The sequence below is a fragment of the Marmota monax genome, unplaced genomic scaffold, assembly GCF_021218885.2.
Source record: "Marmota monax isolate L192 unplaced genomic scaffold, Marmota_monax_Labrador192_F-V1.1 WCK01_AAM20220418_F8-fsc00284, whole genome shotgun sequence".
In the NCBI taxonomy this organism is placed as follows: Eukaryota; Metazoa; Chordata; class Mammalia; order Rodentia; family Sciuridae; genus Marmota; species Marmota monax.
Genome location: NW_026694275.1, coordinates 1,349,184 through 1,376,536, shown reverse-complemented (window position 1 = coordinate 1,376,536; position 27,353 = coordinate 1,349,184). Strand labels below are relative to the sequence as shown.

At 38.6% G+C, this 27,353-nt stretch overlaps 1 protein-coding gene across 1 annotated transcript in view; it reads left to right on the top strand.

Annotated features, from left to right (window-relative positions):
* Igbp1 (immunoglobulin binding protein 1) overlaps positions 1-27,353 on the top strand; it is a 38,764-nt gene that overhangs the window by 7,333 nt on the left and 4,078 nt on the right. Inside the window, exons 3-5 of the mRNA XM_046467049.2 lie at positions 1,833-2,028; positions 3,847-3,929; positions 4,750-4,862. Of these exons, the coding sequence (XP_046323005.1) occupies positions 1,833-2,028; positions 3,847-3,929; positions 4,750-4,862 (392 nt within the window). The remainder of the gene's footprint in view (positions 1-1,832; positions 2,029-3,846; positions 3,930-4,749; positions 4,863-27,353) is intronic.

Sequence of the window (27,353 nt, the reverse complement as noted above, 5' to 3'; positions counted from 1 at the left end):
CAGAGGACCACTAGACTAACCCAGAATTTATCCTGGATTATATGCATTCTAAGGTCGTGTGTGTGTGTGTGTTTGTTTTCCTGTGACATAGGTTCCTCCAGGAAAGAAGGTAGGAGTAGCAGTAGGAATGGTTAAACATTCTCAGGTCATATCGCTAGTAGCATTCATGAGCTAGGAATTGACCTTTGTAGTATTTTATTTAAAAGTCTGGCTATCATGGGCTGTGACAGTTGTTTTTGCTGGTTTATTGGGTAAAAAGAGCAGAAGAACCTAAAATTTTTTGTAACAAAGAGTGTTTCCAGAGTTGATTTTTTCATGAATCCTGGAGCCCTGTGATAATTTGATAAATATATCAAGTTATATATATGTATTTTTTAATTATGTTTTTTAGTTGTAGGTGGACACAATAACCTTTATTTTATTTTTATGTGGTACTGAGGATTGAACCCAGTGCCTCCTGCATCCTAGGTGAGCACTCTACTGCTGAGCCACAACCCCAGCTCCTCAAGTTACATTTTAAATACATCTATATCTCACCCTCTCCATCTCCCTCTTTCAAGTTATATCCTCTCACCTGGATTGTGGCAGTATTCTCTCAATCGCTTTCCCTGTGATTCCACCCTTGTTTCCCAGCCCTGACTCCACACAACACCAGAATGTCCCATATATTTTTAGAAAAGTCTTCATGTCTCTCTGTTTATTCATGTCATGTATTCTATTTAAAGCCTCAGGTGGCTTTCCCATCTCACTCAAAATACCATGGTATTTGGGGGTATCAAGGCCTATAAGGTTCTACACGTTATGCCCTGGCTTGCTTGCTCTCTGACCTCATTTCCTATCACTCTTTTTCACATTCCAGCCATAATAGTCGCCTTGTTATTTCCCAAACATGCCAGGCCAGGTGCTCTTCCTGAGCCTTTGATTTTCTTTTCTTAGAACGGTTTTCAGATATCGGTATGACTTGCTTGTTGTTTGCTTGAAAACTTTGCTCAGATGCCACCTTTTCAGAGATGTCTCTCCTGACCACTTTGTATATAATAGCACTCCTACTTTCACACCATCACTCAATCCACTTGACCTTGGTTTTTACTGCTTCACAGTACTTAGACCTGACTCCTCATCTCTCTCTTTGTCTTCTCCCACTAGAATGAAAGCTTCACAAAAGCAAAGAATTTTCTTTTATAAACTGTATCTCCAGCACTAACAGTGCTGATCACACAATAGGCACTCTGGAGATATTTGTTGGATGAATGATAGAGGATATACTAGAACATATTCTGAAAAAGGCAGCTAGGTGTTTATGAGTCTTTGAATTAGAAAAGTATGAGTCAGAAGTGCTGGGAATGTTTTGCCTCGAAGAAAAGAGATGATCATTTATTAGGCTGTTTTACAAGGAATTCCTATATCAATAGCAAGTAAATGACCCCTAACATTCTATGATTCTTTGAAGATTTTTTTTCTCTCAATTGGAAACCCTGTGGGAAGCACTGTGTGACATTAAGCACACAGTCAATTCAGGGTTGATATAATCAGATGACTAAGGTACACTCTCCCTAGAGATTATGGCAGGACGTGCCAAGATCAGGTTACATCTATATTTTTCTGGTTTCAGAATGTTATTTCTCAGCCTCTTTTAGGCCCTTCCTTGCTTTCTAGTCTGAGGGAACTGGCTGGTGGCAGGCTCTGGGTTATAGAATCTATATTCCTGTCAAGATGGAAATCTGTGTACTTACTACCTGGACATTTGCAAAGGTAAAAACTTAGCGTGGCCTTCTTTTGAAGGAATACCTCTTTATTTTTAAGTTCATGGGTAATGCTTTTCTGTGGAACAGATACAAGCAGAAGAAGGAGGTGGAGCATAGGTTGTCTACACTGAAATCTGCTGTGGAAAGTGGTCAAGCAGATGATGAGCGTGTTCGTGAATATAACCTCCTTCACCTTCGGAGGTGGATTGGTATCAGCTTAGAAGAGATTGAGAGCATTGACCAGGAAATAAAGATCCTGAGAGAAAAAGACTCTTCAAGAGAGGTAAGCCTGGTCACTGACCACATAGCTCAAAATGCTGCTGTGAGAAGGTCGAATATTCTACAGGAGAGTAATCAATTAAAATCCTTGTAAGTCTGTAAAATCATTGTTCTTAATAGGATAAGTAGAAAAAAGCTGGTGGTTCATTAGGGTAGCTTTCTCTTTAGCTTGTAATAGCATTCCCTAGTGCTTTCTACTCTGTAACACACTTCTAGTTATTTGTAATTTTATGACATAGCATGGGGGACAGAGACTTCCCTGAAATGAAAATTGATTTTGGTTGTGGCAAGTCATAGCTGCTTAAGTCAGGCATAGGAAGGGAGGCCTTTAAAATCTGCTTGACTGTGATAAAGGGAAAGAAGAATAGGATGGGAATGGGAAGAAAAACAGAACTGGGAAGAAAGAGAAAAGAGAAAAATGAAATAAAAGACCAGAGAGTGTGTTTAGGTTGGGGGAGGAATTAGAACTTAACCTTACACAGAGATGCACTCTCACACCTTTAGATCCCCCAAATAGGAGACACCAGAGCTAGGACATCTCCATGCACAGAATGCCCAGATTAATGATAAAGAAAACCTGGTGTAACACAACTTTGGCTGTCTTTGAAGATCCTAACCCTGTTTTGGAGCTGCTGCTTCAAAAGGATAGGCTGTGCTGCCACTTGTTCTTTGGTACAAGCTGCAACATGAATTGAGTTGAATTTATCAGCTGGTTATAGGCATTTACTTAAGTCCTGAGAGAAAACCTCTTCCTAATTTGTTTTGTGCTAATTATCCCAGGACCTCTTGCCTCAGGATAATATCAACCTGGTTCTTCCTGTTAAAAGATCACAGAATAAGCAGTTAGTATTCTAAGGGGCCTTAAGGCCCTTTGGGCGTATCCAAATGAGTGGTTTTCAAGCATTTTGAGGCTAGACTCTTCTGGATCCTGCCCTGTCCCTTTCTTTATTTAGTGGGTGTTTTTTTGTTTTTTTTTTTGTTGTTGTTGTTTTTAATGCTTTCTCATGTAGTATTGGGATTGGCTTTTGAGATTATGAAGCTAGAACAAAATGAGCACCATTTTTTTAACCATTCTTTGTTTCCTTGTATCTCTAGAAAGCCAAGGTTCCTTGAAACATTTCTGTATACCTTTTCACAAAAACTTCTGCCTATCCTCTCCCCCTTTCATTTGTAAACATCCATTTTCAAAACACCCTAGGGGTTCTTGATAATTATTAGCATAATTATATTGGAAGGAGTTTTAGAAGGGACTTTAATAATTCATTCATCATTTCCACCGAAGGCCAAGCTGAGGAAAAGGGCTTCAAATTCAGCTCAAGGAATTTATATGGAACATGGAAGGGACTTTGAAATCTCCTTTGGGGGGGTATTTTTTTAATTTAGTTTGTTTGTTTATTTATTTATTTATTTGGTACTGGGGATTGAACCCAGGGGTATTTTGCCACTGAGTTATATCCCTAGCCCTTTTGTTTTTGAGACATGGTGTTGCTAAGTGCTGAGGCTGGCTTTGCACTTGCGATCCTCCTGTCTCAGTTTCCCAGGTTGCTGGAGTTACAGGTGTGCACCACAACGCCTGACTGGAGGGGGTGTTTTTAAATCAAGTAATTTTTTTTTTCTAGTGGTAAGATTATTTCTGGAGAACGTTCTCAACTTTCTCTTTTTAGCAAAGTAGTCAAGTCCCCTTGAGAGCTATATCTTTAAGACTGACACAGAAAGTGGGTGAATTTTTAATCCTAGCTTTTCTAACACCAAAAGACTTCAGAGTCTGTATGATAGGTGGGTAAAATGGCAAACGCACCTCTGAAATTTATTTTCTTCTTAGGCATCAACTTCTCACCCAGAGTCTCTTCAGGAGAGGCCTCCAATGAAACCCTTCATACTTACTCGGAACAAGGCCCAAGCCAAGTAGGTAGTACTGGAAAGTGGTTTACCTTTACAGTCCCCTGTTTTGATGGCTCCATGGCAGTGCATGAGTGATGCCCAGAATGGGCATTGTGGAAAGTCATGTCTTCACCTATGGAAGCCATTCTTTCATCAAAGGAATGTTAACTCTCTTGATACTTTCTTTTTTTTTTTAATATTATTTTTTAGTTGTAGATGGACACAATGCCTTTATTTATTTTTATGTAGTGCTAAGAATCGAACCCAGTGCCTCACACATGCAAGTCACGTGCTCTACCACTGAGCCACAATCCCAGCCTTTGATACTTTTTTAATGTCTGTCTGTCTCAGTCATTTCCTTCACATTGAGCTTAAAAAAAAGGAAATAAAGCAGGAAGAAAAAGGAATCCAATGGAGAATTATTATTTTTAGAAGTTTTCCATCATTCCTATTTTTCCTGCCTTCAACTACAATTCTCAAAAGGACTTTTCTATAATTTAATTCCTTTTCTGTAATTTAATTCTGAGTTATTGATGCTATTCCATAGGGTGGTCTTCCAGAGGCCACCAACTGTAAATTCTCATTCCACAGTGTGATCATTGCTCTGTGGGGCATTGGCTTATTGGGAGATGATCCTGAACTGTTTATTTTCTCATGCAAGCTCTTGATTTCAGTGTGTCTTCTGGGATGCCTCTTTTTATGTATCTTCATGGTTGGTTGTACAAGTCCTCAGAAGAGAGTTGGGTAGGGGAATAAGACTAAAGCAGACACGACCTTGTCATTAAAGTAAAAAGGCTTATTAATGCTGTTATTTTATTTTCTAAGTGCAATGTGATTTTTGCAGAGTATTTGGAGCTGGTTATCCAAGTCTGGCAACTATGACAGTAAGTGACTGGTATGAGCAGCATCGAAAATATGGAGCATTACCAGATCAAGGAATAGCCAAAGCAACATCAGGTATGTAGGAGTGAGGGGAAAATAGCTGCATTACTGATCCTTACTCTCTGGTAATGAAATTCTGAGATGTTGTTGTCCTTTGAGGAGTAATCTGGGCAAAGATTCTAAGTAATAGAAAGATTTTAGGCAATGTCATGTTTATAATTAAAATAAATAGCAGATTATTCTGGGAGGATGGGGACAGTAGCAGTATAATTTGTCAATTTCTCCAGGTATCATGACATTAAAAACAGCAAAAAGATAGAAAAACCCAAGAATCCATGGACAGCAATTCATCTTTTATAATGGCAGAGCAGGTTGTATCAGGCCAGCCCTGCATACACATTAACAATTACAAACTGAACAAAATATTTTTTTAAAATTACCTGAAGGCACTGGAGAGTGATCAGAAGCAGGCATAAACTGGAAGGCAGACAACACTTGTGGTACTTGGAATTTATTGAGAACAGGGACTTTGACTTCATATATTCTTGGTGCCCAACTTGAACAGTCTCTTTGGCATCCAAAGATGGAGAGAGTAGCCCTCAGAAAGGTGAGAGTCATATGGTGTAGCAGAATAAGGATGGAGAGACCTGGGGTGACCAGCCCAACCCTTGCCACTTAACAGATGGAACATCATCCAGCCCCTCAGAGCCTCGGTTTTCTTAATGCATTTGACCCTCTTTTTACAAACCCATGAAGTAGACATTCTTATCCCCATTTTAAGATGAGGACATGGTCTCTATAAACTGAATTACCATATGATAGGGGTCAAACTAGGATTTAAATTCAGGCCTTCCAAATCCCAGCCCTAGTGCTGTTCTTTTCTAGCACAGAAAATAGTGATCATTTGAAAGGGTTTCCTATATTTTTCATAGCTCTTCACCTGTGGGCAGTTTGCAGTTTCTGTGATGTGGAATAGCTAAAATCTGGATAGAAATTGCTCTCTTGTTCATTGAGGAATTAGACAACTGAGTCCAGGGTAACTAAAGAAACTGAAAAGTGAGGGGGAGGGTATCCCAGAAAGGAGAGAACCAAAGTGAAGTTTCCTTGATTCTGCATATAAACCCTGCAGAAATCTGTGGATAACTCCTAAACTCTTCATGTACAGAATGGACTTCAAGCACCTTAGCTAATATTAAAATAGTGGAAAATTCAACTATTTCACAGTCCAAGGGAGGTAGCATTTGGCATTTTGGTCCTAGACAAGTTAGTCACCTTGTAAAATTTAAAAGTCAGTACGCTTCAGAGGAATTAAACAATTCAGAATCTTTATAATACAGATATTCCTCAGCTTGAGAAAGGGTTACATCCTGGTTAAACCCATCATAAATTTAAAACATGAAAAGTGGAAAATAGAGCTAGCCTACTAAACAGCATAGCTTAGCAACACAGCATACTGTAGAGTGTGGGTTGTTTACCTTGGTGATTTTGTGACTGGTTGCTCAGCATCAAGAGAATCATACTGTATATTGCTAGCCTTGGGGGGGATCATAATTTAAAATTTGAAATACAGTTGCAGTTATGTGCATATCACTTTTGTACCATTGTAAGTTGAACCATCATCAGTTAGGGACCACCTGTGTACAATTCATATTGTTTAGGATTCAGTCTTAATCTACTAGACATGGGGAAAAAACAGGAAACTGACTCATTTTCAAGAGGAAAGGCAATCAAAGAGTATCAACCTCAGGTGTTGGAATTTATCAGACAGGGAGTTAAAAAGGACAGAGAGGGAAATAAGCTTATAATGAATGAAAAGCTAAGAAATTTCAGGAGTGAAATAGAAACTATACACCAAAAAATTCTGGAACTAAGCAAGGCCTGGTGGTGCATGCCTTTAATCCCAGTAACTTGGGAGGCTGAAGCAGAAGGATCATAAATTTGAGGCCAGCCTCAGCAACTTAGTGAGACCCTGTTTCAAAATAAAAAGGGCTGGGGATGTAGCTCAGTGGTAAAGCTCCCCTGGTTCAATTCCCCAGGACCAAAAAAAGTTCTGGAACTGAAAAATAATATCTGAAATGTAAATATGTCTAAATCAGCTTGATAGCAGACTGGCTGACAGAATCAAGTATCGGCTTAAAGATCAATCAGAATTATCTACTCTGAAAAAAAAAAAAAGATTGAAAAAAGTAAACAGTAACTTGGTGACCTGTGGAACGATGTAAAAAGGTTTAATGTACATGTAATTGGAGAAGGAGATGGGGGCAGAAAAAATATTTGAAGAAATGGATGGTTGCTGCACATTTATAGATTCAGAAATCTTGAAAAGCCCCAAGCAGTTTATTAAATATGAAGAAAATCATACATAGGCACATCATGGTTAAAATGCTAAAAACCAAAAGAAGAAATTTTGAAAGCAAACAGGGATAAAGTATACATTCTGTATAGGAGAACAATGATATACATTGTTGCTGACTTCCCGTTAGAAACAATGGGAGTCAGAGACAGTGAAATGCCTGGGGGTGGGGAACTGCCAAACCATCACTTTATATCCATTGAAAATATCCATAAAACTAAAGATGAAATTAGGGCATTTTTAGGTAAATTAAAGCTAAAAGGATTCTTCACTAGAAAATTGGCATTAAAGAAATGTTATAGTTCTTCAGGCTAAAGGGAAAGATATCAGATAAAAGCTTAGGTATTCAAGTAGGAGTGAAGAGCAGCAGAAATGGTAATTAAGTGGTAACTACTACTCTTCCCTGCCTACATAAATAATTGTTTAAAAGTATATATGGCTTCTTGTAGCAAAAAAAAATTTTGTATTGTCTTGGGTTTATAATGTAACTTGATGTATGTGACAGCGGTAGCAAAAAAAAAATACAAACAGTAAATGGGACTATATGTGAGATTTCTTCTATTTTATATGGTACATCTTAACTGTTGCTGTGTAACAAATTGATATTTAATAGCTTAAAATAATACAGTCTGGCTGGGCACAATCAGGAGCCACTTGTCAAAAGAAACTAACTTTATTTTTAGAACCACACACGACAAACAAAATAGTCTCTCAGGAAAAACCCTCAGAGCCTCAACTGCCACCACCGGCTTTCCCCAAGCCTCTCTCTCCCACACAAGCTTCTCTCCACCTCCCACAATCCTCCTGCTCTTGAGGCCGATTGGCTGGGTCACGTGGGCGGAGCCAAAAAAGTCCCCCAATGAGCAGCTCCGTGGTCTGAAAGGGCAGGGAAACAGTCCAATGAGCATCACCGCAGAGGAGCCAATCAGCTAGATGTTGCTGGGGCCGAGGAGCCAATCAGCTAGATGTTGCTGGGGCCGCTGTGAGCCAATCATCAGCCAGCAGCTGGAAGTTTGCTGGCAGCTGGAAGTTTGCTGGGGCCCCTCAGGCTGTGGCTCTCAACATCTCCCCCTCTCTGTTTAAACAACAAGCATGTGGCTTAGGGACCGTGCCTGTTAGGCAGTCCAATTCAACATATGGTCCTTACCCGTCATCGGATGAACTGACCTCTAGGCGTCAGCCTCCTGTCTTAGGTTGGTACCACTGCAATTGGATCATACCCGTCACTGACTACCGGTCCAGCATACAGCCATACTTGTGGATAGGCCTTTGCACCTGTGGGGGGGTGAGGTTCTTTGCCTCACCTCTGTTGGCCCCCATATTTTAGACCATCACTAGTAGAGGAGGATGCATGACATTAAGCCAATTGAGGGCTCCTTTGAAAAATTGTACCACCGGTGACATCATCAGCAAAAATACCCCAACACTACCATAAGTCGCTGCACCAACAGATAGTTCACAATGCATACAGGTGAGCTCACAATGTGTCCAGGCAAGTTCTGCAAGCAGTTCAGTGATGGCTATTGTAGAAGCTGTAGATTGGTTTTATCTTTGACTTCACCAGCACTGGGATGAAGATAGGAATTCTGGAAATAATGGCTAAAGAAAAAATTATGTAACATTCCAGAAGGCACTAAAAGAAAACAATTTTCTTAACAATTTACATTGTCTTCACCGGCACTGGGATGAAGATAGGAATTCTGGCAATAATGGCTAAAGAAAAAATTATGTAACATTACAGAAGGCACTAAAAGAAAACAATTTTCTTAACAATTTACATTATCTTTAAGAGAATTATTAAATATAATGAAAAGGAAAGGTAAAAGTAAACAAACAGATCTGTTAACTTTCTTTTTTGTTTACATATTAAAACAATCCTCAACAGTTGTTTACCCAATTTAAATTAAACCATATAAATCACGTGAAAAAAAAAAAAATATTTGGATCCATTTTATCATGAGCGCTCATCATATATGATATATGGACATACGTACATTCAAACATATAACACAAAACACAAGTGTGCACACATAATATAATACATACAACACATAACATTATAGTAAAGGCCTTATAACTTTTTACAGGTGAAATCTCCATTGCAATGTTTAAAAACTCTATAGTCAAAAAATAGAACTGATCAGCAAAACATTAACCTAGGTCTGTATGAGCTCAAAAAACAAAATAGAACTTCATGATATGGCAAAGGGCAATAATAAAATAGATATTGAAAAAAGCATCCTGGTTCTGTTGCAGATGTAAGAATAGCCAAACTGGAGTTTTGGATATCAGTTGTTATGGATTTGAGCCAAATCATCTTCTTTTTGGTCTGTAGAAATCGCTTTAGTTAATCTTTCTGGAATCCAAATCGGCTGCTGTTCTCCCTGTGGAAACACATAAACAGACCCCCGACTCCAGACAATCACTGGGTCAGGACCTTGGTTAATCTCTCTGGAATCCAAATCGGCTGCTGTTCTCCCTGTGGAAACACACAAACAGACCCCCGACTCCAGACAATTACTGGGTCAGGACCTTTCCATTGTCCTGTTAGAATATCCTTCCAAAGTACCTTGGGCTTATGTACATTTTTTGGACACATATGCCTTTCCGCAGCACTAAGTCCTGATGAATCCAAATTTAAAAAGTTTAGAGTAAAAAGGGTTATTTTAAGTTTATCTTTGGGGAATATATACCCCTTCCCAATTCCTTCTTTTTGCTTTAATAAGTACATTTTAATAGTTTGATGAGCTCTTTCAACTATGCCTTGTCCCTGTGGATTGTATGGGATTCCTGTTATATGAGTAATGCCAAATGTTGAGCAAAATTGTTTAAAAGAGGTAGAAGTATAACCAGGGGCATTATCTGTTTTTAACTGTTTTGGAACACCCACAGTGGCAAAATTTTGTAAGCAATGAGCTATAACATCTTTAGTTTTTTCTCCGGCATGAAGGGAGCCCATCAAAAATCCAGAAGAAGTATCAACTGTAACATGCAAATATTTTAATTTTCCAAATTCTGGCAAGTGTGTGACGTCCATCTGCCAAATATGGTTAGGTATCAATCCTCTAGGATTGACTCCAAGATTAACTTGTGGTAAAAAGGTCACACAATTTTGACATTGTTTTATTATTTGTCTAGCTTGTTCCTTAGTTATTTTAAAACGCTTTTGTAAAGTATTAGCATTGACATGGAACTTTTTATGAAAATTTATAGCTTCTTCTAGTGTAGAGAAAATATGTATGTCATGTGTAGTTTTATCTGCTAAATCATTGCCCAAACTAAGGGCTCCAGGCAATCCTGTATGTGCCCTGATATGTCCTATAAAGAATGGATCTTTTCTGTCCCAGATTAGACTTTGTATAGTGGAAAGCCAAGAGAAAACAGTAGAAGAAGGGGAAATCCTACCAGCATCTTCAAGAGATACTATAGCATTAACTACATACTGACTATCAGAAAATAAATTAAATACAGAATCTTTAAACATCACAAAAGCTTGTAAAACTGCATTAAGCTCTACCTTTTGAGCTGATTGTTTGGGTACTAAAAATGTAAAAGTTTGATCAGGGGTAACTACTGCTGCTGTACCATTATTTGACCCATCAGTGAATATATTTGGAGCATTCATGATAGGTGTTTTTCTTGTCATTTTTGGAAAAATTACAGGATGCAATGACCAAAAAGACAATAAAGGATTAGATGGTAAGTGGTTATCAAATGAAACATTAGATTTGCACATGATTATTGCCCAAGTATTTAACTCATTAGCTAACTCATCAATTTGATTCATAGTATATGGAGTAATAATTTTATTGGGAGAAATTCCAAACACTCCCTTTGCTGCTTTTATTCCTTTGAGTATTAATTGTCCTACAGCCTCAGGATACCTAGTAAGAATAGTGTTAGGAGAATAAGATAAATGTATCCATAATAATGGACCTTCTTGCCAAAATACTCCTGTAGGAATATTTTTTGTTGGTAGTACAATAAATAATAAAGGCAAACTTATATCAATTCTATCCAAATGCATATTTTCCATATATGTTTCAATGATTTTTAATGCCTTTCTTGCTTCAGGCGTTAACATTCGGGGTGAATTTGGATCTGATGGACCTTTTAGGATATCAAATAAAGGTCCCAACTCTCCTGTTGGTATACCTAAATAAGGCCTTATCCAATTTATGTCTCCTAATAACTTTTGAAAGTCATTAAGTGATTTGAGTTGATCTACTCGTATTTGAATTTTTGGTGGACGGACCATGGTTGAGGATAATAGAACTCCTAAATAATTAATTGGAAAATTTAATTGTACTTTATCTATTGCTATCTCTAGATTATAATTTTTTAATAAGTTTGTAAGTGTGGCATAACATTCTAGCAATGTGTTTTTATCTTTGTGTGCTAATAATACATCATCCATATAGTGAAATATTTGTAGTTCAGGATTTTGATTTCTAAGTGGCTGGATTACTTTGTTAACATAAATTTGACACATAGTTGGGCTGTTAGCCATCCCTCGAGGGAGTACTTTCCATTCATATCTCTGATCAGGACCTTCATGATTCAGTGCAGGGATAGTAAATACAAAACGTGGACTATCCTCAGGATGAATTGGAATTGAAAAAAAAACAATCTTTAATATCTATAACTAAAACATACCAGGTTTTTGGCAAAGCAGACAACTGAGGAATCCCTGATTGAGCAGGTCCCATAATAACCATCTCATTATTAATGGCTCTTAAATCTTGCAGTAATCTCCATTTACCAGATTTCTTTTTGATGACAAAAATGGGAGTATTATGGGGAGATACAGAAGGTTGTATATGTCCTTCTGCTAATAGTTGTTTGACCAGGTCATGGGCTGCTTGTATCTTTTCTTTAGTCAGGGGCCACTGAGGAACCCATACTGGTCTTTCTGATTTCCAAGTAATTTTTATTGTCTCAGTGGCCCTTTCTGAAAATCCAACCCATGTCTGTCTGTTCCTTGATCTATTTGTATTGGTGCTGCTATACCTTGTTCTTGTTTTTCTAATCTTTTTCCTTTCCTAAAACCTTGTCTAGTCATAATAGTGGGTGCATTTTGGTTGATGTTATTTGTTAATGTCAAACCTAATTGATCTAGGACATCTCGTCCCCATAAATTTACGGGAAGATGATCCAATACATATGGCTGTATAGTTCTTTCACATCCTTCAGGATCCTTCCAATCTAATACCATTGCACTTCTATGGGGATTAGTTGCCACTCCTAGGCCTCGAAGCGTTTGAGTGGCTTGTTGTAATGGCCAATGTTTTGGCCATTCTTGACGAGAGATGATGCTAAGGTCTGCACCTGTATCCAGTAGCCCATTAAATTCATGTCCTTGAATATTTAGTTTTAGCATGGGGCGAGAATCTAAATTTAAAGAAAGCATAGCCCAATCTACACCTGTGGAGCCTAATCCCTTGGAACCTCTTTCTACAGTACGACTGGAAAATTTATCATGCAGGCTGGGTATTATTAGTAACTGTGCTATTCTGTCTCCTGGTGAAATTACTGATATACCCTTTGGAGAACTGGCTATAATTTTTATTTCACCTTCATAATCGGGATCAATTACCCCAGGACTTATCATAAGTCCTTTTAGCGTAGAAGAGCTGCGTCCCAATAATAAGCCTACTGTTCCTTTGGGAAGAGGTCCTTTCACCCCTGTGGGAATGATTTGAACTCCCATCTCTGGAGTTAGTACTGCTCTGGCGGAGGCGCAGATGTCCAACCCTGCGCTCCCTCTGGTTTGTCTGATGAGGGATCTGATGGACAATGTGTCCTGGGCACTACCCTGATGGGGTTGCTGGGTTCCTCCAGTGCTCCGTATATTTGTGGTTTTGGGCCCCGGAGCATTGGGCCCCCCTGTCCATTTTTTGGCAATGGAGCCCAATGCCTTTCTCCATGATATCGTGGATAAACACCTGGTCCTTGTTCGTTTTTTGATAATGGAGTACCCTCTATGGTGGTTTGAGAACGGCATTCATTAGCCCAATGTCTCCCTCTACTGCATCGTGGGCAAATACCTGGTATTCTACTCCTTTGATACCTAGTTTTGTTAAACCCTCCTCCAATGGGGCAATTCCTTTTAAAATGTCCTGTTTGTTCACAATTGTAGCATGTTCTTGGCCTGGCATCTAAAGCCTGTTTTACTGCAGCTGCCACAATTTGCCCTTGTTCATTAATGTCTCTGGCATCTAAAGCCTGTTTTACTGCAGCTGCCACGACTTGCTCTTGTTCATTAATGTCTCTACATAATTTAATATATGTGTTTAAATCTTCATGTTTCCATGGTCTAATGATATCTCTGCACCAACGATTCGCTTGCTCATAAGCCAGGTGTTTTAGTAATGGCATTGCTTGTTCTGTATTCCCAAAAACTCTGGTAGCTGTTTGAATAAGCCTATCTACAAATTCAGCATAAGGTTCATTAGCTCCTTGTATTACCTTAGATAATTGACCTTGTAAACCTCCATGTCCTTGTAAAGTCTTCCATGCCTTAATTGCATCTGCAGCAATTTGTGCGTATACGCCAGGATCATATGCAATTTGTTGCTGCTGATCCTCATAAGGTCCCTTTCCTAACAACATATCTAGATTTCTCTGAGGATAACCAGCTGCTGCATTTCGCCTAGCCGTCTCCTTGCAAAATTCCTCATTGGCAACCTTCCATAACAGGTATTGTCCTCCATTTAGCACAGCTTTACACATATTAGCCCAATCTGCTGGCGTCATGTTCAAGTTGTTAATGGATTCGACCAAGCTTACAGTGAAGGGTGCTTGAGGACCATAGGTTGTTACAGCCTCTTTTAGCTGCTTCACTGTTTTGAAATTTAAAACTTGGTAAAATCGCTGCCCTCCTGCCTCAAATACAGGGCATGTTAATATTTGAGACCTTGTCTCAGGATCCCAACTATCAACTGCGCGGGTGGGGGCCTCCCAGCATATGGAGGTGGCGCTGTTGGTTGGACACTTACACCCTCTGGTGATAGAAAGGTGTTAGTAGCAGTCTCCTGTTGTAACTTTCCCCCTGATGGCTTTTTCTGTTTTACACTTTCTTTCTCTGTCTGACTAGCTTGAGAGGCCTTCTCTTTTACTTGAATCTTTTCCTCTGTCTGACTAACTTGAGAGACCTTCTCTTTTACTTGAATCATTATGTCTTCTCCTTCCTCTACCATTGTCTGAACCTAAGGCTTTGGACTAAGCAAACAAGATATGAACGTCCACAATGGCAATGTGCCAACTGGCAGAGTCCCTGGGCTTTTCTTTTCTATTCTTTTTAAATCTTCACCATGATGGTTCCATTGTGATATATTTAACAACTCCTCCTTAAAAAGCCATGGGCTACATTTTTGTATTGTATCAACGTATGCCCTGACTGCTCTTGATTTTACTGGGATGCCTCCTTCCTCTAACAATTTACTTAACACTCTTTCAGTTTGTTTTTTACTAATTTCTGATCCCATATTTCTACTATAATACAACCCAACAAGATGACGCCAAACAAAACCGAGACAGAATGAAATAAAAAGGGAACAACAAAAAGTCATTATAGCCTTTCTATCCTCCTGACATGTGCATCCGTCCTTTCTCCCTATCTGTTCCTCAGACGTAAATAGTTTTTCCTCAGATGTGACCGGTTTTTCTTCCGTCTCTCTCATCTCCAGGGACAGGCAACTTAAAACAAAAGTGAAGCAAAATAAAAGAGGAATCTTAAAATGGCTACCCATCCTCTCGCCCTGCCCTCAGGGGCGAGCAGTTTCACTTACCCTCAGTCGCTCCCCGTGCGAGCCACCAAATGCCGCAGTCTGGCTGGGCACAATCAGGAGCCACTTGTCAAAAGAAACTAACTTTATTTTTAGAACCACACACGACAAACAAAATAGTCTCTCAGGAAAAACCCTCAGAGCCTCAACTGCCACCACCGGCTTTCCCCAAGCCTCTCTCTCCCACACAAGCTTCTCTCCACCTCCCACAATCCTCCTGCTCTTGAGGCCGATTGGCTGGGTCACGTGGGCGGAGCCAAAAAAGTCCCCCAATGAGCAGCTCCGTGGTCTGAAAGGGCAGGGAAACAGTCCAATGAGCATCACCGCAGAGGAGCCAATCAGCTAGATGTTGCTGGGGCCGAGGAGCCAATCAGCTAGATGTTGCTGGGGCTGCTGTGAGCCAATCATCAGCCGGCAGCTGGAAGTTTGCTGGGGCCCCTCAGGCTGTGTCTCTCAACAGTATCACATAGTTTCTAAGGATGAAGAATCCAGGAACACCTGAGTGGTTCTGGCTCAGGGCCCCTCATAAAGTTGCTATCAGCTGGAGCTACAGTCTTCTGAAAACTTGACTGGGGCTGGAGGATCTGTTGCCATGCTCATTGATGATGGTTGATAGCAGGAGGTCTCTCTACAGAGTTGCTCACAATTAAACATCTTCCTTTCTCCAGAATAAACTGAGAGAGAGATTGAGCCAAGATCAAACCCTTGGTGTCTTTTATAACTTAATGTTGGAAGTGATGTTCTATGACTTCTTCCATGTTCTTTGTTCACATAGAACAACCCCTATATAATGTGGGAAAGCCTGAATTCTAGGAGAGTTTGATTGTTGGGCACCATCTTTGAGGCTGCCTACCACAGGGTATATTAATTCTGAGTAGACTGGAAAGTTAGAGATGAAGATTGTATTTCCTAGAACAACCACTTTAAAGATACATCAAGACAATGAGAAGATAAGCCACAGACTGGAAGAAAATACTTGCTAAAGATATTTCTGATAAGAAACTGTTATCTAAAATGTGCAAAGACGGCTTAAAACTGGACAGTAAGAAAATGAATAGTCCCATCAAAAATGGGGCCAAAGTCCTTAACAAACACCTCGCCAAAGAAGATATACACATGGAAAATAAGTATATAAAAAGATGTTCCATGTCATATAACATCAGGAAAATGCAAATTAAAACCATGGTGAGATACTATTGCACGCCTATTAGAATGGCCAAATTCAGAACACCATAAATATAAATAGAATAAGCATTCAGATTAGAATTAAAGAATAGATTATCATGTCCAACTGCATACTATTGATAAGAGAGATTTTTCTAAATCAAAGACATAGGTTAGTCAAAAATAAAAAGATGAGAGAGATACACCATGCTAACAGGAGATAAGAAAGCTGTGGTAGCTATATTAATATTAGATATATTACAGTGTACAGTTCAGTTGACTTAAGGACAAAAAGTATTACTGGACTTAAGGACAAAAAGTATTACTGGAGAAATATTTCATACTGATAAAGGGGCAGTTGATCAGGAATATACCAATGATAAGGGTGTTTATACCTATAGCAAGTTTCAAAATACATGAATAAAATATTTGACAAAATTAAATGGAGAAACAGACAAGTCTACCTGTATTATAGAACAACTATATCCAACAACTGCAGTGTACACCTTCTTTTCAGATGTACATGGTACATTCAACAAAGGTAGACCATATTAATGGGCCATCAATAAATCTCAGTAAATTTTCATGTGAAGTCACAGTAATCAGATTATAATGGGATTTTGGAATTAAATTAGTAATCAATAATATACCTAGAAAGTACTCAGATATTTGAAAATTGACTCACACCTAAATCACCCATGAGTCAAAGAAGAAATCACAAGGAAAAATAGAAAATTCTTTGAACTAAATGATAATGAGGGAAGAATATCAATATTTGTGGAATAGAGATTAAAGTAGTGCAGAAGGAAATACGTATAACTTTCTCAACCCTTAAGTTAGAAAAAAGGAAGAAAAAAATCAACTACTTAGTAAGATTCTACCTTCCTAAATCAGGAAAAAAGAGAACAAAGTAAGCCCAAAGTAAATAGAGGAAACAAGAAAGATAAGGAATCTAGTGGGTGATGAAGGTAGGTGATAGTGATCCATAAAAGTTGAACGTACATATACCTCCATGACCTTATAATTTTACTCCTCGTTATGTACATGAGAGGAATAAGACCATATGTCTACAATATTATAACACAATTGTTTATAGCATTGTTCTTTGTAATACCTCAGAGTGAACACTACTCAAATGCCCATAAATACTAGAAAGGATGAAGACATTTTATATATTCACACAGTGGACTACTATGTAGCAAAAAGGTTAAAGTAACTATAGTTCTTCAGCTGTTAAGTGGCAAATCTTGTTGAATTTTGCAGAGCAGATAGTCCTTAAGATCTATTGAAATTATTAATCCACCAGGTTTCCTTTCTGGGACAGGATCCCACACTGCAGAGAAATTACTTGGAGTAGACTTGAAATTAAAGCAGGACAGGAACAATAGTGAAGAAAGTCTAGGTAAAAGTGGGAAAGAGAACTAGAACCAGGAACTCTAATCAAGCAAGGCACCATATTTCTTTAGCTTCTGTAAAAACAGCAGAAAATGTAGCCTCTGTGAAGTTGGATTAGCCACCCTGAACCACACATCTTTCTAAAAGTTGAAAAATACTTATTTTACATGAAAATGAACAAGAGTAGGGTGAAGGTTGCACAACTCTGAATATACTTCAAATCATTGAACTCTGTACACTGTAAGTGGATGAATTTGATAATATATAAAATATATCAAAGTTGTAAAATAAATGAACAGAAAATTTTCAAGGTCAAATCCCACAGAAAATTATTTTAAGGAGAGAAAAGAATTAAAAACACTCTAGAAATATGTACTCAAAAAGAACCAAATCTGAATCATAATATATTTACATGAGTCAGAAGATAGGAAATAAAAGGATATCAGAGATATCAAAGGAGATATAAATCAGGATTAGAAATGTGACAGCCAGGTGTGGTGGCACACACCTGTAATCCCAGTGGCTCAGGAGGCTGAGACAGGAGGATCACTGCCGCAGTCTGGCTGGGCACAATCAGGAGCCACTTGTCAAAAGAAACTAACTTTATTTTTAGAACCACACACGACAAACAAAATAGTCTCTCAGGAAAAACCCTCAGAGCCTCAACTGCCACCACCGGCTTTCCCCAAGCCTCTCTCTCCCACACAAGCTTCTCTCCACCTCCCACAATCCTCCTGCTCTTGAGGCCGATTGGCTGGGTCACGTGGGCGGAGCCAAAAAAGTCCCCCAATGAGCAGCTCCGTGGTCTGAAAGGGCAGGGAAACAGTCCAATGAGCATCACCGCAGAGGAGCCAATCAGCTAGATGTTGCTGGGGCCGAGGAGCCAATCAGCTAGATGTTGCTGGGGCTGCTGTGAGCCAATCATCAGCCGGCAGCTGGAAGTTTGCTGGGGCCCCTCAGGCTGTGTCTCTCAACAGTATCACATAGTTTCTAAGGATGAAGAATCCAGGAACACCTGAGTGGTTCTGGCTCAGGGCCCCTCATAAAGTTGCTATCAGCTGGAGCTACAGTCTTCTGAAAACTTGACTGGGGCTGGAGGATCTGTTGCCATGCTCATTGATGATGGTTGATAGCAGGAGGTCTCTCTACAGAGTTGCTCACAATTAAACATCTTCCTTTCTCCAGAATAAACTGAGAGAGAGATTGAGCCAAGATCAAACCCTTGGTGTCTTTTATAACTTAATGTTGGAAGTGATGTTCTATGACTTCTTCCATGTTCTTTGTTCACATAGAACAACCCCTATATAATGTGGGAAAGCCTGAATTCTAGGAGAGTTTGATTGTTGGGCACCATCTTTGAGGCTGCCTACCACAGGGTATATTAATTCTGAGTAGACTGGAAAGTTAGAGATGAAGATTGTATTTCCTAGAACAACCACTTTAAAGATACATCAAGACAATGAGAAGATAAGCCACAGACTGGAAGAAAATACTTGCTAAAGATATTTCTGATAAGAAACTGTTATCTAAAATGTGCAAAGACGGCTTAAAACTGGACAGTAAGAAAATGAATAGTCCCATCAAAAATGGGGCCAAAGTCCTTAACAAACACCTCGCCAAAGAAGATATACACATGGAAAATAAGTATATAAAAAGATGTTCCATGTCATATAACATCAGGAAAATGCAAATTAAAACCATGGTGAGATACTATTGCACGCCTATTAGAATGGCCAAATTCAGAACACCATAAATATAAATAGAATAAGCATTCAGATTAGAATTAAAGAATAGATTATCATGTCCAACTGCATACTATTGATAAGAGAGATTTTTCTAAATCAAAGACATAGGTTAGTCAAAAATAAAAAGATGAGAGAGATACACCATGCTAACAGGAGATAAGAAAGCTGTGGTAGCTATATTAATATTAGATATATTACAGTGTACAGTTCAGTTGACTTAAGGACAAAAAGTATTACTGGACTTAAGGACAAAAAGTATTACTGGAGAAATATTTCATACTGATAAAGGGGCAGTTGATCAGGAATATACCAATGATAAGGGTGTTTATACCTATAGCAAGTTTCAAAATACATGAATAAAATATTTGACAAAATTAAATGGAGAAACAGACAAGTCTACCTGTATTATAGAACAACTATATCCAACAACTGCAGTGTACACCTTCTTTTCAGATGTACATGGTACATTCAACAAAGGTAGACCATATTAATGGGCCATCAATAAATCTCAGTAAATTTTCATGTGAAGTCACAGTAATCAGATTATAATGGGATTTTGGAATTAAATTAGTAATCAATAATATACCTAGAAAGTACTCAGATATTTGAAAATTGACTCACACCTAAATCACCCATGAGTCAAAGAAGAAATCACAAGGAAAAATAGAAAATTCTTTGAACTAAATGATAATGAGGGAAGAATATCAATATTTGTGGAATAGAGATTAAAGTAGTGCAGAAGGAAATACGTATAACTTTCTCAACCCTTAAGTTAGAAAAAAGGAAGAAAAAAATCAACTACTTAGTAAGATTCTACCTTCCTAAATCAGGAAAAAAGAGAACAAAGTAAGCCCAAAGTAAATAGAGGAAACAAGAAAGATAAGGAATCTAGTGGGTGATAAAGGTAGGTGATAGTGATCCATAAAAGTTGAACGTACATATACCTCCATGACCTTATAATTTTACTCCTCGTTATGTACATGAGAGGAATAAGACCATATGTCTACAATATTATAACACAATTGTTTATAGCATTGTTCTTTGTAATACCTCAGAGTGAACACTACTCAAATGCCCATAAATACTAGAAAGGATGAAGACATTTTATATATTCACACAGTGGACTACTATGTAGCAAAAAGGTTAAAGTAACTATAGTTCTTCAGCTGTTAAGTGGCAAATCTTGTTGAATTTTGCAGAGCAGATAGTCCTTAAGATCTATTGAAATTATTAATCCACCAGGTTTCCTTTCTGGGACAGGATCCCACACTGCAGAGAAATTACTTGGAGTAGACTTGAAATTAAAGCAGGACAGGAACAATAGTGAAGAAAGTCTAGGTAAAAGTGGGAAAGAGAACTAGAACCAGGAACTCTAATCAAGCAAGGCACCATATTTCTTTAGCTTCTGTAAAAACAGCAGAAAATGTAGCCTCTGTGAAGTTGGATTAGCCACCCTGAACCACACATCTTTCTAAAAGTTGAAAAATACTTATTTTACATGAAAATGAACAAGAGTAGGGTGAAGGTTGCACAACTCTGAATATACTTCAAATCATTGAACTCTGTACACTGTAAGTGGATGAATTTGATAATATATAAAATATATCAAAGTTGTAAAATAAATGAACAGAAAATTTTCAAGGTCAAATCCCACAGAAAATTATTTTAAGGAGAGAAAAGAATTAAAAACACTCTAGAAATATGTACTCAAAAAGAACCAAATCTGAATCATAATATATTTACATGAGTCAGAAGATAGGAAATAAAAGGATATCAGAGATATCAAAGGAGATATAAATCAGGATTAGAAATGTGACAGCCAGGTGTGGTGGCACACACCTGTAATCCCAGTGGCTCAGGAGGCTGAGACAGGAGGATCACTGCCGCAGTCTGGCTGGGCACAATCAGGAGCCACTTGTCAAAAGAAACTAACTTTATTTTTAGAACCACACACGACAAACAAAATAGTCTCTCAGGAAAAACCCTCAGAGCCTCAACTGCCACCACCGGCTTTCCCCAAGCCTCTCTCTCCCACACAAGCTTCTCTCCACCTCCCACAATCCTCCTGCTCTTGAGGCCGATTGGCTGGGTCACGTGGGCGGAGCCAAAAAAGTCCCCCAATGAGCAGCTCCGTGGTCTGAAAGGGCAGGGAAACAGTCCAATGAGCATCACCGCAGAGGAGCCAATCAGCTAGATGTTGCTGGGGCCGCTGTGAGCCAATCATCAGCCAGCAGCTGGAAGTTTGCTGGCAGCTGGAAGTTTGCTGGGGCCCCTTTGGCTGTGGCTCTCAACATCTCCCCCTCTCTGTTTAAACGACAAGCATGTGGCTTAGGGACCGTGCCTGTTAGGCAGTCCAATTCAACATATGGTCCTTACCCGTCATCGGATGAACTGACCTCTAGGCGTCAGCCTCCTGTCTTAGGTTGGTACCACTGCAATTGGATCATACCCGTCACTGACTACCGGTCCAGCATACAGCCATACTTGTGGATAGGCCTTTGCACCTGTGGGGGGGTGAGGTTCTTTGCCTCACCTCTGTTGGCCCCCAAATTTTAGACCATCACTAGTAGAGGAGGATGCAAAATGCCATGACATTAAGCCAATTGAGGGCTCCTTTGAAAAATTGTACCACCGGTGACACCATCAGCAAAAATACTCCAGCACTACCACAATTTGCTGTACCAACAGATAGTTCACAATGCATACAGGTGAGCTCACAATGTGTCCAGGCAAGTTCTGCAAGCAGTTCAGTGATGGCTATTGTAGAAGCTGTAGATTGGTTTTATCTTTGACTTCACTAGCATTGGGATGAAGATAGGAAGTCTGGCAATAATGGCTAAAGAAAAAATTATGTAACATTACAGAAGGCACTAAAAGAAAACAATTTTCTTAACAATTTACATTATCTTTAAGAGAATTATTAAATATAATGAAAAGGAAAGGTGAAAGTAAACAAACAGATCTGTTAACCTTCTTTTTTGTTTACATATTAAAACAATCCTCAACAGTTGTTTACCCAATTTAAATTAAACCATATAAATCACGTGAAAAAAAAATATTTGGATCCATTTTATCATGAGCGCTCATCATATATGATATATGGATATACATACATTCAAACATATAACACAAAACACAAGTGTGCACACATAATATAATACATACAACACATAACATTATAGTAAAGGCCTTATAACTTTTTACAGGTGAAATTTCCATTGCAATGTTTAAAAACTCCACAGTCAAAAAATAGAACTGATCAACAAAACATTAACCTAGGTCTGTATGAGCTCAAAAAAAAAAAAAATAGAACTTTATGATGTGGGAAATGGCAATAATAAAATAGATATTGAAAAAAGCATCCTGGTTCTGTCCAAGATGTAAGGGTAGCCAAACTGGAGCTCTGGATATCAGCTGTTATGGATTTGAGCCAAATCATCTTCTTTTTGGTCTGTAGAAATCGCTTTAGTTAATCTTCTTTTTTGTTTACATATTAAAAAATAGTTCAAAGCCAGCCTCAGCAATGGAGAAGGCACTAAGAAACTCAGTGAAACCCTGTCCCTAATAAAAATACAGAATAGGGCTGGGGATGTGGTTCAGTGGTTGAGTGCCCCTGAGCTCAATCCCCATTATCAAAAAATAAAAAGTGGTGACAACTTCTGGAAAAGAATCATTTAAAAAAGGAAGACAATTTCTAAACAAAAATGAATAAACAGAAAATGCCTAACTAAGATAAAAAGGAAAAAATTTTAAGGAAGCATAATCAGGGTTTGAGATAGAATGACATACACTAAAGACAACAAAGAAAAAAAAGAAGGGACAGGGCTGGGAATGTAGCGCAGTAATAGAGCACCACTGGGTTCACTCCCCAGTACTCAAACGGTGATGTACTTATAAAGGAAAGAATCTTACATTACCTTCAAACTTTTCAACAGCCACACTTTACGCCACAAGAAAACAGTGGCAAATATTTAAGATATTCAAAGGGAGAAAATAGCCAGGGAATTCTATCTACCTTACTTTCGAGTATAAAGGGTATAGACATTTATCAACATAGAGGAACTCAGGAAATGCTGTTCCAACGGGCCCTTTCTGGGGAATTGGCTAGAGAATGAGATTCAGACAACCACAGTGGTGAGAGACATTGACAAGGACTAGTATGAGTAGTAAATACTTTACTTATAGAATTAACAGTGGGAGTTAAAAGGGAGAGAGTAGAGTGTATAATACCTGTATGCTCAGATAATGTAGGTATAGTTTACTGCCATTTTTAAAAATGAAGAAATAGACAAAGCATATGTTGAGAGCCACAGCCAAAGGGGCCCCAGCAAACTTCCAGCTGCCAGCAAACTTCCAGCTGCTGGCTGATGATTGGCTCACAGCGGCCCCAGCAACATCTAGCTGATTGGCTCCTCGGCCCCAGCAACATCTAGCTGATTGGCTCCTCTGCGGTGATGCTCATTGGGCTGTTTCCCTGCCCTTTCAGACCACGGAGCTGCTCATTGGGGGACTTTTTTGGCTCCGCCCACATGACCCAGCCAATCGGCCTCAAGAGCAGGAGGATTGTGGGAGGTGGGGAGAAGCTTGTGTGGGAGAGAGAGGCTTGTGGAAAGCCGGTGGTGGCAGTTGAGGCTCTGAGGGTTTTTCCTGAGAGGCTGTTTTGTTTGGCGTGTGTGGTTCTAAAAATAAAGTTAGTTTCTTTTGACAAGTGGCTCCTGATTGTGCCCAGCCAGACTGCGGCAGCATATATGAAAAATTTAACTGTTCTCAGTAATTATATTTGTGGCAATGTTAGTGCAATTATTCCAAGATTATTTAATGTGAGCTAATGTAAATGAGTGTTTACATAATGTGAGCTAATGTAAATGAGTGTTAATTTTATCTTCAGTCTTTGAGAATTAGGACTTTTAGTATGGAAGGATACAGATGTAATTCAAGAGTTGGGTTAAAAAAAAAACTGTAATCCTGAATATAAACTCATGAAAAATTGTATTTAAATATAAATGCACATACCTTTGCTCTATCCACTGAAAAGGCTTACAAACAGGGAATAACACAGTAGCAATGAATATACCTAATAACCAAGATTGTGGTATTGAAATACCATTCCTATTAAAAGAAATCAGGATATCTTAGAGAAATAGTAATTCCATGACTAGGCAGGAAATATATGAGACAAACTTGGAGCATGTTATCATAATATATAGAGAAGAAACCTTCAAAGACTACTACTAAGGTCATATCAAAAGGACTCAGTATGCACTTTGGTGCTGTTTCCACTTGGCTAGTATGGCTTCAAAAAGGATATTTGGGGGCTGGGGGTGTAGCTCAGTAGTACAGCAGAAATAGCATGAGCAAGGTCCTGGGTTTAATCCCCAGCACTGCCCCCCCCCCAAAAAAAAAGGAAAGAAAAATGTGGGGGAGTATAACTCATTGGTAGAGCATCTGCTTTAAATGTGAGGCCCTGGGTTCCAGCCACAGACAGTACTAAATACAAAAAAGGTAATTGACAGTAGCAATAAGTACTTTTAACATGCAAATCTTGATTTCTTCTTTTAAAAATATGCTTAATTTTTTAAATTGACACAAAAATTATGCATATTTATGGGGTATCATGATGTTTCAAAACATGAATACATTGTACATTTTTCAAATCAGGATAAGCATATCTATCTCTTCAAACATTTGTCCTTTTTTTGTGATTAAAAACATTCAAAATCCTAGCTTTTGGGGGGAGTGCTGGGGATTGAACCCAGGGCAGTGCACATGCTAAGCAAATGCTCTACAACTGAACTAAACCTCCAGGCCTCTTCTAACTTTTAAAATATACTGTACATTATCATTATCTAGTCACCTTACTCTGCAATAGAATACCAGAATTTTTTTTTTCTCCTAACTGTAACTTAGTACCCACTGATCACCCTTTCCCCATCCCTCCCTCTCTCCTACTCTTCACCATCTCTGGTAACCACCTTTCTATTCTCACCCTCTGTGAGATCAATGTTTTTAGATTCCAGATGTGAATGGGATCACGCAGCAGTTGTCTTTCTGTGCCTGATTTATTTCAATTAACATAGGTATTTCCAATTCAATCCATGTTGTCACAAATGGCAGATTCCATCCTTTTTATTACCAAATAGTATTCTGTTGTGTTTATCTTTATCCATTCCTCAGTTAATGAACACTTGGTTTCCATTTTCTTAGCTATTGTCAATAGTTCTACAATAAACATGTAGATGTCTCTTCAGTGACTGATTTCATTTCCTTTGGATATGTGCCCAGTAGTGGGATTGCTAGATCATATGGCAGCTGTTTTTTGTTTGTTTTTGTTTTGTTTTTAATTTTTAAGTACCCTCCCCACTCTTCTCCACAATGGCTGTACTGATTTACATTGCTAAACAGTGTACAAACAAGGGTTCCTTTTCTCCACATTCTCACCAGCACTTATTATCTTTTATCTTTTGGTAAGTTGTTCTTACTGAAAAGGGGTGATATTTCATTGTAGTTTTGATTTGCACTTCCCTGAGGATTAGTGATATTAGCATTTTTTATATACTTGTTGGTCATTTGTGTGTCTTTTGAGAAATGTCTACTTAAGCCTATTGCCATTTTTTTTGGTACCAGAGATTAAACTCAGAGGCACTCGACCGCTGAGCCATATCCCAGCCCTATTTTGTATTTTATTAGAGACAGGGTCTCACTGACTTGCTCAGCGCCTCACTGTTGCTGAGGTTGGCTTTGAACTCGCAATTCTCTTGCCCCCACCTCCCAAGCCACTGGGATTACAGGCATGCCCCACCATCCACACCTGCCTATTGCCCATTTTTTCATTGGATTATTTGTGAGGGATTGTTGTTTTGTTTCATTTTGGCTTTTTGTTTTGGAGTTCCTTCTATACTCTGGACATTAGTCCCTTATCAGATGTATAATTTGCAAAGATTTTCTCCCATTCTATAGGTTGTCTCTCCACTCTTGTTTCCTTTGCCATGTGGAAGCTTTTTAGATCCATGTAATCCCATTTGTCTGTTTTTGCTTTTTTTTTCCCCCTGTGCTTTTAGGGTCTTGTCCAAAAGTCCTTGTCTATTTCACTGTTTCTCCTGTATTTTCTACTGGTAATTTCATAGTTTCAGGTCTTACATTTGAGTGTTTAATCTATTTTGAGTTGACTTTTGAAACTGGTGAGAGATAGGTGTCTAGTTGAATTCTTCTGCATGTGGATATACAATTTACCCAATACCATGTATAGGAAAGATCATCTTTTTCCCTAGTGGATATTCTTAGCAGCTTTGGCAAAGATCATTTGGCTATAGCTTTGTGGATTTACTTATAGAGTATTCTGTATTCTATTCCTTTGGTCTATATATCTGTTTTTTATGCCAAACTATGCTGTTTTGATTACTGTTGCTTCACAATATATTTTCAAGTCAGGTAGTATAATGCCTCCTGCTTTGTTCTTTTTACTCAAGATTGCTTTGGTCTTTGTGTGTGTGTTTCCATACAAATTTTAGGATTATTTTTTCTATTTCTCTGAAGAATATCACTGGTATGTTGATAGGTATTCCAAATACTCTTTTTTTCTTTTTCAGAATACCTTTATATTGTTTATTTTTATGTGGTGCTGAGGTCGAACCCAGGTCCTTGCATGTACTAGGCCAGCGCTCTGCCACTGAGCCCCAGCCCCTCAAATACTTTTTTTTTAAATATTTTTTTTAGATGTTGATGGACTATTTATTTATTTGTCTATTTATTTGCAGTGCTAAGGGTCAAACCCAGTGCCTCACACATGCTAGGCAAGTGGTCTACCACTGAGCTACAACCCCAGCATCCCAAAGACTGTTTTCTAATACTATTCTTCAACAAAAGAACTAGGGCTCCTTGGAGAAATGGCTGATTCTAGGCCTGGATTAAGGGATATTCAAGATAACTTGGAGCATCTTATGGTACTGAAAAATAAAGAAGAGCTCAAAAGAAAAGAATATTGATGGTGTTAAAGGGACACAGGAGCCACTGGAAGCACTATCAGTGGCCAAAACTGCAAATGTTTGAGCAGGACAATAAATAACAGTGTGAGATTATCTCATTTGGAGTAAAATAAATAACTGAGAGTCCATAGTGATAGAAA